This window comes from Vanellus vanellus (genome assembly GCF_965231255.1).
Source record: "Vanellus vanellus genome assembly, chromosome: 1".
NCBI lineage: Eukaryota > Metazoa > Chordata > Aves > Charadriiformes > Charadriidae > Vanellus > Vanellus vanellus.
In genome coordinates, this window is record NC_138905.1 from 160,497,409 (window position 1) to 160,513,946 (window position 16,538).

Below are 16,538 nucleotides of genomic sequence, written 5' to 3' on the forward strand. Positions count from 1 at the left end.
CATAAAGACAAAAACTCCTTGAACTTTCTCTTCTCCAGGGTAAATAGTCTCAGCCTCTCCTCATACGACAGATGCTCCAGTCCCTTAATCATCTTTGTGGCCCTCATAATACTACCTATACTAGTAATCGTAACTGTACTGATATAGGGCAATTCATCCAGCAGCAAGAGAACACCGAAGATAAACTGCATGCGGGCCAGGCAGGGCTAGGTAAGTGAGGGTATGGGTACAGTACAGAAAGGCTGCAGAAAGGCACAGGACAAAGAAGCACCCCAGGGGTCATTAGGATGTAGTATGCCAGGCTCGTTTTCTCCCTTTTCAGAAGCCACACATTTAAAATACCCAGAGCACTCCAGAATGTTTCTGCGCTAAAAGTATCCTCAATGTACTGGTTTTGGTTGGGATAGAGTTCATTTTCTTCACAGTAGCTCCTACAGGCTATGTTTTGGATTTGCGATGAAAACAGTGTTGATAACATGGGGATGTTTTAGCTGTTGCTGAGCAGCACTTGCACAGCATCAAGGCCTTTTCTGCTCCTCACACTGCCCCACCAGCGAGTGGGCTGCAGGTGCACAAGGAGCTGGGAGGGGACACAGCCGGGACAGCTGAGCCCTACTGACCAAAGGGATATTCCATACCAGAAGACATCACGCCCAGCATATAAAGATGGGGGAAGAAGAAGGGGAGAATGTTCAGAGTTAAGGCATTTGTCTTCCCAAGTAACTGTTATGCATGATGGAGCCCTGCTTTCCTGGAGATGGCTGAACACCTGCCGGCCGACTGGAATTAGTGAATGAATTCCTTGTTTTGCTTTGCTTGTATATGCAGCTTTTGCTTTACCTATTGAACTGTCTATCTCAACCCATGAGTTGTCTCACTTTCACATTGCCAATTCTCTTCCCCATCCCAATGCAGGGAAGCGAGCTGTGTAAGGCTCATGACAGTCAATCAGTTTAGATTTCAATTTGATTAGTAAAACTAAGAGGGAAAAGTAGACAAACATACTGCATAAACAGGGTGGAAGTTAGGCGTACAAGAATATATACGTAACAGAAGTGAGGGTAACCACTATCAACCTTCTTGTTCAGGTCTCCTGAAGGTTATGCTCTAAAGCACAAGTTGTTACCGGGAAGATTATTTATTGTCAAGGAAATTAAGCAATTTTTAAAATTAATTTTTTAACTAGCTGAAGTGCTTTGGCAACTTAATTGAATTATAAACAAATACACTGTTCATTTCATCTTCCACTAAAACACAGCCATATGCAAGAGTTAAGTGTGGCAACTAGTTAATACTCTGTAACTCAACTGTTAAACATACAAAGTCATAAACTATGTAAATGAAAAGCTACATAACCACCTAGAATTGATACTTTTTTTTCTTCTGGAATAGTTTTGAATGAAAAACTTAAAAAAAAAAATTAAAAACTTAAATCTCAGGATTAGGAACCTTGAAATCTGCGCTAATAAATATGTAATTATCTCCAAGGGTTTCTTCCTTTACCTCTACAGACATTATTGACAGCAAAACACAAAACTTCTCTTGTCCTTAGTGTAGAAGAGGCTACAGAATGCGGGACTGAACAGAGTAAGTATGCTGCACACTTTGTGTACAGCTAGAACAGTGCAGAGGTTAATCAAAAAACGTTCCCTGAAAGGTACAGAAAGAAGCAATTCAATAAAGTAAGCAGCTTTTTTTTTTTCCATGGAAATCTGGTACTGTTCTATACCCTTCCCTTAACCTCTACATTCACATGCACAGAGATGGGCTTACCATGGATTTGAAGGGTTTGGCAAAACCTCTGTGGAAAAAGGTCATTAAGGAAGCACAACATATGGGGACAGCATGAAAAAGTAGGAGGGAGGAACGTATGAGGCTGTGCACACAAAGGCGGTGCATAATTCCAGGAGAAACTACCAAAAAACCCAACATGCAAAAGACAAAAAAATCTGCTCTGCTCTCTTACCTTGCTGTCAAAAAGATCAGTCCATTTTGTTGTTTCCCAGAATGTCTCGGTCAAAGCTTCTGAGCAGCTCTCATGATCCTCATCTTTGCCTTCTGCATCACTGGAAGCAGCCCCTTCTTGGGCCTGCAGATGAAGAAGCTGGTCAGCCAGTGCACTTCCTTTTCGACAAAGTGCATCCACTAAAGTAGTCTTCTGTTTTTCCATTTCACTAGAAAAAAACAGCGTGAAAAATATTACAGACATTTTGCAGGTACCTCATTAAGAACAGAATCAGTGCTGTACTGAGTTTAAGCGAAAATGTTTATAGCAGTTAGTACATACAAAATGAAAATAAACACAAAGATAATTTTTAAAGCATGGCTATTTACTATAAATTAAACTAATTCTAAAAAATTATCTAGAGACAACATGCATTAAACAAGCTCAATCGTTCTTCTAAGTCTGAAATGCCTTTGCTGTCTTAAGGCAAGGGCAACTCAGGATTCTAAAACTGAATAAGCCAGCATTTAAAAATACAGCTTTACAGTCCTTGGCGTTATAAACAGAGAGAGACAAATCCACCACTAACACAAGCAGATACAATTCTGCTGACTTCAAAGGAACTGCACCCATTTAAAGCACCACTGAATTTGGTGTTCAATTTCAGATGTTAGATTCAACCACATGACCTAATGGGTCAACTTACCAAGAAATGCTTAGAATGAAGGTTATTATGTCAGAGCTTTGCTTTTCTATCAGCAATTCTAGAATTATACACAAATATTCGGGACAGCTAGAACAGACAGACTAGTTTTACAACTGAAATGCAGTATTTTATCTAAAGTAATCAACTAATATGCATCTCCCCTTTTAAGGGCCTTATCTTCAAATCTGCTGCTATATTTGCAACTAAAACAGCACCATGCCACACACTGTGAAATCCACCAGTTATTCTCCAGACTAGGGTGTCACCTTCAAAATACTGTCTTCCTAAGGACATATACTGGTAATTCAGAGGAACAATCTAAAACTAAAGAAAAAACCCTCCCAGGTCTGAAAAATACTCTGAAGCACAAGTATGGTCATCATGCCTTCCATGAATGAAACCTCCTGCAAGCGGTTACTTCCTAGACTGCTATCAATTTGTCTTCACATCCAGATCCAAAAAATTGCAAAGTATTATGAAAAGTGAGGTAGCATTCAAAACATACACCTCTCTATTGAGATTCTAGTGTTCCCTCTGATCTGAGATTAAGCTTGATACAAAAACTTAAGACCCCATTTTTCTGACACATTTAAACCCTGAAAGCAACCTTGTTTATTTTATTTAATGTTTCTAAGTAAAAATTCACAGGTTTAAGTGTTCCTATAATAAGGGAAGAAAATAATCTTGCAGTCAAGTTTGAAATTACCTGTGCCCCCCAAAATAACACAAGTTATTCAAAAAGGTTATAGTAATTCAATTTCTCAGAAGCAGAGACAAAATACATAGATTACAGAAATAGGATGCAAGAAAATTATTTACTGGGTAGGTACTTTTTTATAGTAGTTGCATCAGGCCTGGGATCAGTCTTCATTGCAAAATATACTGCTAATGCTGTCTGATCAATATGAGAGATAACAGTATTTGCAGCTTCAACAATTTCATCAAGTCTTTTCATCCGTTCCTAAAAAATAATAAAAAAGTGTTTAACACTATGAAATCACATTACTTGATTGTTGATTCTACTAACACTAGGATAATTGCAAAGGTATGCAGAAATAACACTAAATAATTCAACATGTCCTTTTCTCCACTTTCTCCAATTTTTTATTAAAAAAAAAAAGTTAAGAAGTCCACATTATCAAGATTTCCCAGATATGTAGTCTATTTCACTGAAAACAGACTGTGAAATATGAGGTGGGTATATGCAAAATCCAATTTACAGAAAGAAAACCACCTTTCAGGACAAATTAATCCTCTTAAATAATGGTAGTAGTTATTCATTTCAGAAATAATTATAAAGTCAGAATCAAATAAACAGAAAAATATTCAAGTTACAGACATATACACAAAGCTGTTTATCTTCAAGATAAACAAAAAAGCAAACCTAGGTAAACTTTTCTGTTCATGGCTCTCATTTTTCAGGACAATGGCAGATGGTAGATTTAGCTGTGTTATTTCAAGGGGTTACTGTCTTCAGTTGTTTGAGTGATTCTGCTAGAAGAAATTACCAATCCAGTAGAGTAGCAGAATGAGTTGTGTGCTTGTCTCAGTAAACACCATTCAAGAATAATATTGTTGTAGCCTAAACCAGTAAGGAAACTTACAATGTGTTTAACTTACAAAGAGTAAGTGATAAGCAAACACACTATAGTCAGGCATACTTTCTTTCACTCTGCGATGGGATAAAGTAAATCAGGGAAGCAACTGTCAACCTAATTAGGTCTTTCTGCTTTGTAGTACTGGGTATAGCTATGGCAGTCAATTCAAGACCAAATGCGTACAAAGAAAGATTCAGTTATTTAGACTGCATGGATGTATTGTGACAAATCAAGTTTAAAAAGCGTTAAATAACCTTTTCAGAATCCAGCTGATGAAGTCTTGCAACATACAATGGAAGATGATTAGGAAATGCTTCTTTCAACTCATTATAGATGTCAGTAGTATCCAACCTAGAAGAGAGTAGGACATAGCATGAAAATACAGATTCTGGATATTTTTTGGCACAGTTGCTTATAGTTTGTGTAGTCATGACAGCAGACATACTTGGTCATCCACTGTATTTTTAGATCTCTTAAAGCTTCAGCAAATTCTTCTTTTACATCTTTTTCTTTTTCCTGTTCTCTTTCTTTCTCTTTGCTGCCATTTTTACTCTTTGATGGTGATGGTATCAGATGATAGTGAACAGTAAGGACATCCTGGAGGTGGGAAAAGAGACACATACTGAGAGGGGTACAGTACACTTTTTTCTGATGCTATATAAAAGCTAAATCATAGCAACCAATTACTCTGAGCTACGCATACACTGAGTAAGGATTCTGAGAGCAAAGGTATTAGTCATTAAGAATTCAGGGACTGCTTTAACTTTTTATTTTAAGCAATACAAGGATGTAAATATTAAAACAGCACACTGGGTATAAGACAAGAAACCCTAAAACTTAGCAAGTTTGACATTTTTGTATTCATATAATTTTATATAATATTAGTTAGGGAATCAGAAGGATGGGGTTTTTTTGTTTGTTTGTTTATAAAAAAGCAAATAACTTGGTTAAAAGGAAAAAAAAAAAAAATCAGTTAGAGATCCCATCCTACAAATCTGGCAATATACAAATGAATAAAGATGACTGAATTCTAAAAAGTAATACCACAGTAGCATAAACATGAATGATGCCATAGGATACACAAGCGAATTCCTCCTGAGACAATATTTCATCCACGTGCCTACTGAATTAGTTGATGTATCCACAGTCAACTGTTTTCCAGTTTGCTGCTACAGAATTTCCAGTTTCACCTGTATCTGTGCTAAAATTAAGTAGTCACAACAGCAAGTTTTTTTTAAACCCTGTAAGCCAGCATAGAAATATTACTATAGTTTGAGTTCAAGCTACACTAGTCAACACTTACCAAGAGAAAATCAGCTACAGCTATTTAAAAGGAAAATCCTAACTGATCTTAGACCATGCTCTGAAGTTTGTTTCCCGAGATGATTTCTACATAAATTTGCGAATAAGCCAGCATGAGATTTCAGTCACTGCTTCCAAAACATCACAATTTCTGGGGGAGGCTGTTTTGCTGGGTTTGGTTTTAATGTTGCAATTTTTTAAAAAGCCTCTCCCCAAACAGTGAGGGCACGTCCTGTTATTTTACATAAAGGATATTTTGCAGAGATCCCTTAAGTTCATATCCTCTAGACACCATTACTCTGTTGCAACATGGTGCAAAATATTGTGTTGTATGCTCAATTGCTGTGGCAATTTAATTATTCATACCACTTATTCCAAAATACATTTGTGGAATATGTTTCCCATAAACCAAGTCAGTGTTGCAATAATGAAATGAAATCTTGTGCACAAGATGGAGTTATTTCAAGTTACTTAACAGTGAGTAGAAAGGTGACTGTTAGAAATTGCTATGTATAACCTTGAAATAATGGACTTCAACACTAGAATTCTGAAACTATTCAAGAACATTGATGCAGAAGAATTTTATTCGAACTGATAGTTCAAACAGACTAGCAGCTTGCTATAGGTTACTGAAAACAATACTGGTAAGAGAAAGTCACATCACTATTGCCTTAAAACAGTTTTTCCAGCTACTTAATATGTAATCACAGATGAACTACAAAACTGACATTTATGTATTTTTTTTTTTTTTTTAAAACCTAGTTTAGATCACTAATCTACATTAAAGTGTAGCTTTCACAGGAACTATCCTGCACACGTGCATTTCAACTATGAAGCGCGTGACCAGGCAGTACACCTAAATAAGACTTCAGCAAGACCTAGGCCAGAGCGTGACAAAACAGGTCATGGAGACAAGCACACGTAGTGGAGGATAGAGAAGTCAGGAACATGGTATAGGGCTGACTAAGGTAATTAGAATGGTAGAAAACAACAACATAGTACATTAAAGCAAACCAAACATTTTAAGATGCTTAAGAAGTTAGTTCAGTACAAAAATCTGAATCAGTAGTTTACAGTGTTTTTTTAAAAGATGTCCTCTATTAAGACTAATATTTGCCTAAGAAAGAAACCTGCCTTCCTAGAAATATCCTTCTAATATTTCAGGATTTCTTTCTTGAAAGTCCTCTTTGATCTTACTTCGAACATAAATTTGGAGTTATGTATTTAAATGGCTTCTGCATTCTCAAGCCTTGTCTATATGAGAAGGCTCTACTATGGTTTAAGTTTCAAACCAAGCATACTTAGATTAACAAATCGTGGATGAACACCTTAATTTAAGAGACTAATTCTATGTAGCTAAGCCATCAACAAAAAAAGTCATCTCCCCATTCTCTCACCCAGGTACTTTTTGGCTGATGAGATTCTGCAAGCATTACAAGCTATGATCACTGAAAGAAAACAAGGAGCTTCAGATGTAGGCACCCTTCCTTTTTCAAAAGAGCTTACAGAAAAAGAAGCACACTCTTCTCTACAGACATCAAACTTATTTCATGGGATAACTAAGGTTTAGGTGCTTATCACATTGAACTAAACTATCACAAAACCATAAGATGGACTGAAGGCTTCTTTCTTTTCTCTACTGTGTCAATAAACACTAGCATTATTTATAAAACTTGGCAAGCCTGTAGATACCAGAAGATCCCAAAATGACACTGTCATTGCCATTACAGAAACATTCATCATTAGAGATTAAGGAGAACAGCAACTCTTCACAACTCAGCACTTCAGTCTGTTTTCTTATTCAAATTTCACTCTAACTGTTCCACAGCAACGGGACTGCTACAGTAGCAATATTAGTTGTTTAGCATAAATAAGTTTTAATTAGAATAAATTACTTAGGATTATAATATCGTGTGATTTGTGCTGTTTGCTTAACTTAGCACGAGTAGCTAGATTTGCTGAAGCCTTTAGGCCATGATAGAATTCTTTTTCTTGGCAATCTTCCCAGCAGCTGGTACAGTGCTGTGTTTAGTCTTTTAGTATGGGGAAGACGTTGATATCACACTGATGTTTTGGTAGTGTTTTTCCCAAGTCTGGGACTGTTCAGTTCCCCATGTTCTGCCAGCAAGGTGCACAAAGAGTGTAAACCCGAAGAAAAGGAGGATCCAACCCTCGGCTGAAACTGCAAATCAACAAGATGAGAGCCTGCCTGCCTGGACACAGAAAAAGAGTCCAATAAGAAGTTAGAACACCCCAGACCAAAAATCACAATTGGACTGAAAGGCACGTGCACAGTGCATGGACAGTGTGTGAGGGGTGGGAGTAGAGATTGCAAAGGTCTAACAGCCCAGGGATTTCTTTGTTCAGGATCCCTTTATTTGGGGGCACCCAGCTTGGGCAGTCCTTGCTGCTGTATCTTTCAATTAAATTAATTATTTTATAAAATCTTATGCCTGAGAGTCTGCTGCAGGAAACCTAGGGTAGAGCCTGAAGGAGGAGGAATCGCGCCCAAGAGCGTGTGTGTGACAGCATGAATGGTGTGTGAATGCTCAGGCAGCAGCTCCTCCTTTAACAAGTGTACTGGACTTGATTCTATATATATCTCTGAAAAGATACAGAGCTGTAGACAGAAAAAGGCAGTGATAAAGCATATTATCCATTGGAAAAATGACTTTAAGGAAACTTTCAAATTAATGAGAAAGCTGCCCTTTGTTTATCCTCTAAAAATATTAAACAATATTCAAAACTTTGGAAGCATATAGGAGATGCACTTTGGTCAGTGCACCCTGTTCACAGTTTGGTACGTCTCAGTGAGTTTATACTTTTAACTAAAAACTGCACACATAAATAAGCACAATACCCTCAAAACAGTCACCTTTTCAAAGAGCTTAATTAACGGTTAACTTAATTTTGGTTAAAGATTTAAATTTAGATTTTTGTCTGATGATTCAACATCTGGTACTTTATGTAGAAAAAGACATATGAACTATTGTTATTTGTATTTTAAAGTATTCACAGCAAAACTAACCACAGGAAAAAGCTCCTCAAAGGAACAGATCCCTGGTCTTGTTTTCTATTTAATAAAGACCATGTACATCTGCATACACACACCGTTGAATGTGCATATGTAATCTGTATCTATTTTAAGATCCATACAATCTGTGCAACATTGCTTATTTTAATGGCAATAATCTTATTTAATTGAAAACGAATGAAGTTTCTTGAAGTCACCAGCTAGGCTTACACCAAACTAAATCAGACATGGACTTCATCCTATTTTTGCAGGCCTCATGGTTAAACAGCGATAGTGTCTTGATGCTCAAAGGAAGTAATCCTTTCACATTTGACTTCACAATAGTATTTTTTAGTCTTCCACTAGTAGTTATCAGTATTTGCATAATGCATTTCTTGCTTCAAATTGGAGGAAAGGATGGCAGAGTAGGGAGAAAAACGTAGAAATTTTCTATCCCTTAGCTAGTTGTTACATACTGCTGTTCAAAAGCTGTGTTATGTAAACCAACAAAAAATACTTCTTACAGACCAGAAAAAGTCAATGCTTTCATTCTAACCATGTTCAGAACAAAACTTGGAAACAAGGGGGAAAAAATAATCAAATTGTAACTGCATTACAAAAGTTAGGTTGTGAAAGAAGAAAGGTGTATAGAACCAATTTGTTTTTCACATGGTTATTTAGCACGTGCCTCCCCATTAGGGACCAAGGACACTTCTAAGGGTACATCAGCTTCCTGAGCCACGACAGTATGGCACTCTCTGCTTCAGTGGGATCAATTCAAAGGACAAACATCACTGAATTCTGAGCTTCACACATATCACAGGTTCAGTAGTCAGAGAGAAAGTGAGAGAGAAAGTGGGGTTTTTTTGTTGTTTTTTTTTTTTTTTTTTTTTTTTTTTGTCTCCTAAGTCCAGACTCACTGAAGAGAGGAAGACATTAAGTAAAAACTCATGCCCAACGACTGTTTTGGGGTTTGTTGTGAGTTTGGGGATTTTTTTTTTTTTTTTTTTTAAAAAGTTCCGCAGAATAGCTATTCGAGCAGAAAATTATGGATTAGGCATATGATTCTGCTGTATGCGTCTAGCAAAACGAAGATACCTGCTTATTCTGTAGAAAGATCCCATTGACATTTTTGTCCAGTTATAAAAAAATTAACTACCTTCTTTGGGAAATTAGGCTGCTATTTCCTGACATAACCTCAAACTGCTGTCAAGCAGAACAAAGAAGCTGTTGAAATATGGACTGGAAGAGCAGTCAGATGGATTGAAATCTTTTGAATGGCCGGGCCTAGAGGGTGGTGATCAGCAGCACACAGTTGGAGGCCGGTAACTAGTGGTGTTAACATCATTAATGATCTGGATGATGGGGTAGAGTGCACCCTCAGCAAGTTTGCTGATGACACCAAACTGGGAGGAGTGGCTGATACAAGCAGAGGTTTGTGCTGCCATCCAGAGGGACCTTAACAGACTGCAGAAATGGGCTGTCGGGAACCTCACGAAGTTCATCAAGGAGAACTGCAAAGTCTTGCAACCAGAGAAGAATAAACTCATGCACCAGTACATGCTGGGGGTCACCCAGCTGGAAAGCAGTTTGGCAGGAAAGGACCTAGAGGTCCTGGTGGACACCAGCTTGAATGTAAGCCAGCAATGTGCCCTTGCCACAAAGAGGGCCAATGGTATCCTGAGCTGCATTAGACATACTACCATCAGGTTGCAGAGGTGATCCTTCTCCTTTACTCTGCACTGGTGAGGCCACACCTCGAGTACTGTAGCCATTTCTGAGGTCCCCAGTACAAGAGAGATGTGGACGTACTGGAAGTACCAGTCAAGGTCCACGAAGATAATGGACTGGAGCATCTCTCCTATGAGGAAAGGTTGAGAAAGCTGGAACTGTTCAGCCTAGAGAAGCGAAGGCATTTGGAGGGTGGAGGGGGAATCTCATCAATCTGTGTAAATACCTGTAAGGAGGGTGCAAAGAGAAATCCAGGCTCATTTCAGTGGTGCACAGTGACAGGATGTCGTGTCAAACCAGGACAGGACAAGAGACAATGGCCACAAACACAAGAGATTCCCCCTGGATGTCAGGAAACACTTTTTCACAGCAGGGGAGACTGAACACTGGGCACAGGTTGCCCAGACAGGTTGTGTAGTCTCCACCCTTGGAGATATTCAAAAGCTGCCTGGGGGCATGGTCCTGGGGAACTAGCTCTAGGAGGCCCTACTCAAGCAGTGGGGTTAGACCAGATGACCTTGAGAGGTCCCTTCCAGCCTCAGCCATTGTGTGAACATAAAAGTACTTTCAAACAGCCAGAAATGCCCACCCTGGATTTCTGCCATCGTCATGCACATAGACGCAAACTAATAAGTTTTCTCCCTCCTTGACTAAAATTTTTTTTTTTGTTTAAAAAAAAAAAAAAAAAGCGTTCCACAGACTAGTCAGCAGCATAAGAGCAAAACCACACATAAAATAATCATGGGACTTGTAAATTCACACTCCTAATCCTACAAGGGGGCCTGGACTTCTCTGTGAAAAATATGAAAAACCTACACATACCTTTTTGACTGACTGAATCACAAAAGAAAAGTAGAAGCATGTTTCCCATGCTGGAAAACTTAACAGCATGTAAACTTATGACAGGGCAGGATAAATATTCAAAACTTGTAAACTAGGAACCCCTCAGAGTTGGATTCTCAGAAAAATGTGTTCATTAATGAAGCCCTTATGGATCAATGCTCTGAAATGCACTTATGTTTTATTTATTTGCTCCTAGTACACTGATGCCTCCTATGAATAATAGGTAGAAATATCAAGAACAGTATTTATTTTGGCTTGGGTGGGTATACTGCTCAGATCTGAACTCTGCTCTAAAAACAAAAGCAAAAACAACGTGCAATCTCTTGGATCTGTTAAACAGGATTTGTTATGCAAATTAAATTATGATTAGAGTTTAACTCCCTTGTTAGAGATTCATTTAGTGAAGATTTTATACCCTATTCATCAGGAAGCCATGCATTCACATGGGATTTTAAATCATCCTTCTAAAAGTGATCTGCATAATTTTGAGATGCAGTATGAAAATAAAATTGCGGTAACATACATTAAAATCCTTCTTGTAAAGCCTAATCACATTTCCACAGTTATTACACCAAGGCCAGAGTAAGTTAGCAGGCTCAGTTACCAGCTCACTATTAACAAAATAACAGATTACAGCAAGAAACTGTGTTATTCATGATTTTCATGCCTTATTTCTAACAAGAATCCTGACTAATTTGCATGTCACTCCAGGACACCATACCTTGAAAACAAAAGAATGTAAATAGCCTTACAAGTTAAGAACAAAGCAGGAAAAAAAAACCAAAAAACAATAGCCTTATAAAGGTAGCCTATTCAAGTAGTTTTTTGTTTTATTTTTTTATAAACACTGTTTCAGTCTCTGACTGCTGGCAGAATATTGTATTAACTAATATAAAAATGAGAAAGGACAATATTAAACACTGCCATGTTAAAAGTCACTCATTCCCCATCCAAAACATCTTACACATGCTTCAAAATTATTTCTGTGAAGTCTACTACCTGCTACATCACTGTATAAACCTAGCCTATAACGAGTTATACTCAATTTAAGTAGAATCATGAATTGAGAGACTTTTCAATCCAGTCCATCCCTCATAAGAAAAAAATGCTTCCTACAGTATGTTTTTTACAACTGTAATGAAGCCAGCTCTCAATTCAGTAGACTCGTTATACAGTTAGATACTCAATTCTACATCAGTGTTAGGTTCATATTCAGTTCTCAATTTGCAGACAGAATAGAATAGGCAGAAACATTTGCCACAGAAAATCTTGACCACAAACACTGAAGATTCCTGAGTATTTCATAACAAGAAAAATTACAGACCACTAATCACCACATGCATTTTTACAGCACTTATTGCAGAAGTATCCGGATGCTCAGGTGCCTCTCAGCTTTGTATTACAGTAGTGTTTTGTCATTCTACCAGTAGACATACTTAAGATGCTGAAGTAAAATAACTCAGGACTAAGGAGGTAGATGAAGGAGACAAATTAAAAACCAATACTGGTAGACAAATTCTTTAAGTCATATGCAAAAAGACTTAAGTATATCTTTTTCAAAAACTAACATTCAGTACCTTTTTAAATTTTCCTTGTCGCTTTGCTGCAGACTGCCCCTGGGAGTTAGAATAACACACCGTAAGAAAACATGCACACACCACACAGGATGGAGACACCTTCTCTGTACAATTATGGTTATACTTTCAACCTACAGATTTTTAAACTTTGAGAGAATCGTATCTATGATCAAACATGCTCTTAAAGCACGCTTTTCAGGTTTTTAAAATTAACGAAACAATGTGTTATTGCATATACAGTCTGTTATTCCTGTAAGACAAGCAAGTGTTGTTAACCACTTAGCTTAAATTAATAAGTTACAGAAATTCAGCCTCAAAAGTGTAATTTTAGATTTTGACTGTTTAGCGTCATATTTCAATTTCATAATAAATATACAGAAATTTGATACATTTTCCCCTCACGTTGCATCCACTTGCTGACCTAGAGACAACTTTGCTGCCCAGTCCTTTTTTGCCTCCTGGTACATACTGAGGTTCACTGAAGGCAGCAGAAAGTATCCAATGCTATCTGATACCATCCTTTTTCCAGTGAAATATGACCGTAACAGTTATGCCTTAGACTATGACATGAGACACGCCTCAGCTAGAATTTCTCTATGTGTAAGTTCTTCAGTATTCTTTATCACATGAAATTTGACAGGCAATACCTACCCATTTCCTACTTCCCATTCCAGAAATCACTGTATATAACCACTTAGTCTGGCTTTAAAATAAGATAGATGAGAATTACAACCAATAGTTCAAGGAAGTGCAGAAGTTAGGGAAACTATACTACACTACTGTAATGGATTTACCGTGGATTTCATAAAAGTATACTTGCAACCTTGCAGGAATCGCAAAGAAACACAAAACTAAGTATTTTAGAGTTCTTAGTTACTGGGCTTTTCCTCATTGATACATAAATTCTCCTGACAGACATTATCTAATCTGCAGTTATATGTAATATGCCCCAAAAATGCTACCTACACCAAAATCAGACTGAATGAACTAACTTTTCTACTCAACAAGATCTAAAGGTATATGCCCACCTACTCACAGAAACTTACTTTCTAGGAAAACATACTCTAGTTTTATACATGTTCTTCAGCCACATCTAGTGATATATGGACATAGATCTCTAAATACTAACACTCACCAGGATTTATTCAAATTTATTCTCAGCTTTGCCTTCTATTTAAAAATAGTAAAGGAATCTTCTACATACCTTAGCACCAGATACACACAAGAGTTAACTGGTTACTATAATTGTTGTTGCACTACAGATTCATAAAACTTAGAAACCAGCTTTTACAGGATGCTGCATTATGAACAAAAAAACCCTACAGCTTTTTTCTAGCATCGCATACAGAGATCTTCCATCATTCTGTTGGAGCATACAGTCATATTAGTGGTTGACAACATCAGTGTGCAGCACATCAGAGTGCATAAGCATATCTGCTTATGCATTTGAGTCAGCAAAATTCCTACTATTTTGTAACAGTAACATGTAGGTGTTAAGAAAGCACACATTTTGCTGAAAATTGTATGCATGCAAGGAATAGTCTAGCTGTTTATTAGAGAACCAACATGCACAAAACCCAATATATATGCACATATTTTTCATTCAAAAATTATACTAAGCTATGCAACTACACAAAATCACTTTTAAAGGCTCCACTCCAACAAAAAAAGCAGTCGCTTCTATAAATACAAGGATTCAGAGCAGAAAAAATTAGAATTCAAAATTTAGAAAATGTAATTGAAGTTGAAATTATACGATGAAAATAAAAATAGAACTACTTAGAACTTACTCTGAGTTTACAATGAAACAACTGCTACTAAAATGTGTTATATTACTAAATCTACTGCTCTTTTAAGGTGCTAAAACCATTAAAGACAGCACTTCCTGGCATGCCATTTACCCGCTTCAGAAGTTTCAGAAAAAGAAGCCGTCATCCATTTCAAATACTCACAGCTTTCTTTCCAAGTTCTGTTTTAGACAGTGTAAGAGCTCCTGCAAGATAACATCCTGGTCCTGCTCCTTTAGGTATTCTAGTCAAACAAAGAAAGTTCAGTGTTAAAACCAGGTTCATTAATATTCCATGGGGACTACAATAAACAGCCCAAACAGTGAAAAAGCAACACAAGAGGAATTACCAAGCCACTATGAAAGTATCATTTTAGTTAGGTGCAGATGCAGCTTGGTTAGATCTATATGAGAAAAACAGGACTTCAGTAACTTACTTGTCATCAGGCAGAGATGTAACAAAGAACGGCTGACTGTGTTTTGGTGGTAATGTCAAACTGTTGGATTTCTTCTTCCCTAAGAGAGCAAGGCTATGGTTTTCATAAATATCTAAGCTTAAGGTACTAGACAACCTGTGAGAAACAATAAATGGAAGGTCTTTGATGCGATCCAGCTCACTGTTCTGTTCGTGACGAATTTGTAACCGAATAGTGTAATCTCCTTTTTCCAGTTTCACAGAATACTGAAAGAAAGAAGTTCTCATAAATGTCAAGATTTAATACTTCACCATTCACAAAGAAACCCAAATAACACCATCATGTTCTTCTTAACCCATATAGCTCTAGCCATTTAAAATACGATACATTGCTTAGTTTTGGAATCTCCTGAAAACAGAGTGCTTTCAAAACTTGATAGCAGCAAAAACACATTTTGGATTGACTGAAAAAAAGTTTTCAGACCACAAAATAGGCTGACTTCATTTTTCCTATTCTAACATTGTATTAACTGCCCAAATAATAATCAGAATTCTTGCTAAACATTCAGTTCAAAACCTCTAGAAGGTTCAGTTCGCTATGTAACTTTGGGTGCTCTGTGGTTTAGATCACAGGACATCATCTACTGTCTCAAACATTGTACCAGCTTCCACATTAAGGGACCCAGTACTCCTGTAAGATTTAAGGCTGCAATTTAAAGAACTGACAGACTATTTGCCCTGAGATTTTATATTGTTAGGAATGTGCAGATAACACCACCTCCATTCATGAAAAAAAACCAAACATCACCACCCAACCTCACCCCTCCTCCAAACAAAAACCCCAGACTCAAATGCTTAATTTTGAAAACATTCTTTTGTTTCTATCAACCTAAAAGGGCACCATGTGGATGTTTTAAGCAGTAGCATGCTAAGTTTCCTTTCTGCTGCTGCTACCATAATACAAAAGGCAGCCCTAAGTAGAAAGGGGCAATAATTCAGAACTACCCCACTCCCAGAATCTCCCTCTCCTGGGTCAGGGAGTCATGCTTCATGTTGGTATTTCTTCCTAGATTAAATAATTCTGAATTGCTTTAGAATTGTTCTATGATGCACAACACCAGAGATTTATAGCGTGGTCATCCATCAGGTATAAGTAACAGACTACTTCGCTGATTTTTAGATTTTATAGCACTTTAAAAATGCAGGTTAAGGAACAGAAGTTTAAATTTCTGAAATTCATCTGTAAGATTCAAAAGACATGCTTTAAAGTTGATCTTTTGTACACTTCCAGCATGATCAATCTATCAAGATAAACATTACATTGATGAAGTTCAACTGTGACTTTGTATTTGTAAAAAATAGTTTCAAAATAAAAAACTATGGAAAATGTTTCTTTTTTTTTTTTTTCCCTTCATTTTTATCCCCCCTCTCTTCCCCCGCCACGATCCAGGCACACCATCTGTTCCAGCAGAAAGAGATTCCCACAGAGGGTACAGTATCTACAAGTCTTGTGCAAAAAACTCCCATTGAAAGACAGCAACAGGAAGTAAACCAAGCTGTAGTATTTAAAAGGCTGTTTGAAGGCATCAACAGCACAGAAGACAGCCTTCATGGATACAGAA

General features: G+C 37.3%; 1 protein-coding gene across 2 annotated transcripts in view; it reads right to left on the minus strand.

The window, feature by feature from the left end:
- Nucleotides 1–16,538, minus strand: part of TPP2 (tripeptidyl peptidase 2) — a 56,678-nt gene that overhangs the window by 7,675 nt on the left and 32,465 nt on the right. The window contains exons 22-28 of one of the 2 annotated variants that reach the window (XM_082481649.1): nucleotides 14,939–15,183; nucleotides 14,668–14,746; nucleotides 12,716–12,754; nucleotides 4,695–4,846; nucleotides 4,504–4,600; nucleotides 3,482–3,612; nucleotides 1,967–2,174 (exon numbers count right to left, since the gene is read on the minus strand). In XM_082481649.1, the coding sequence (XP_082337775.1) occupies nucleotides 1,967–2,174; nucleotides 3,482–3,612; nucleotides 4,504–4,600; nucleotides 4,695–4,846; nucleotides 12,716–12,754; nucleotides 14,668–14,746; nucleotides 14,939–15,183 (951 nt within the window). The remainder of the gene's footprint in view (nucleotides 1–1,966; nucleotides 2,175–3,481; nucleotides 3,613–4,503; nucleotides 4,601–4,694; nucleotides 4,847–12,715; nucleotides 12,755–14,667; nucleotides 14,747–14,938; nucleotides 15,184–16,538) is intronic. The other variant, XM_082481650.1, reaches the window with a different exon arrangement.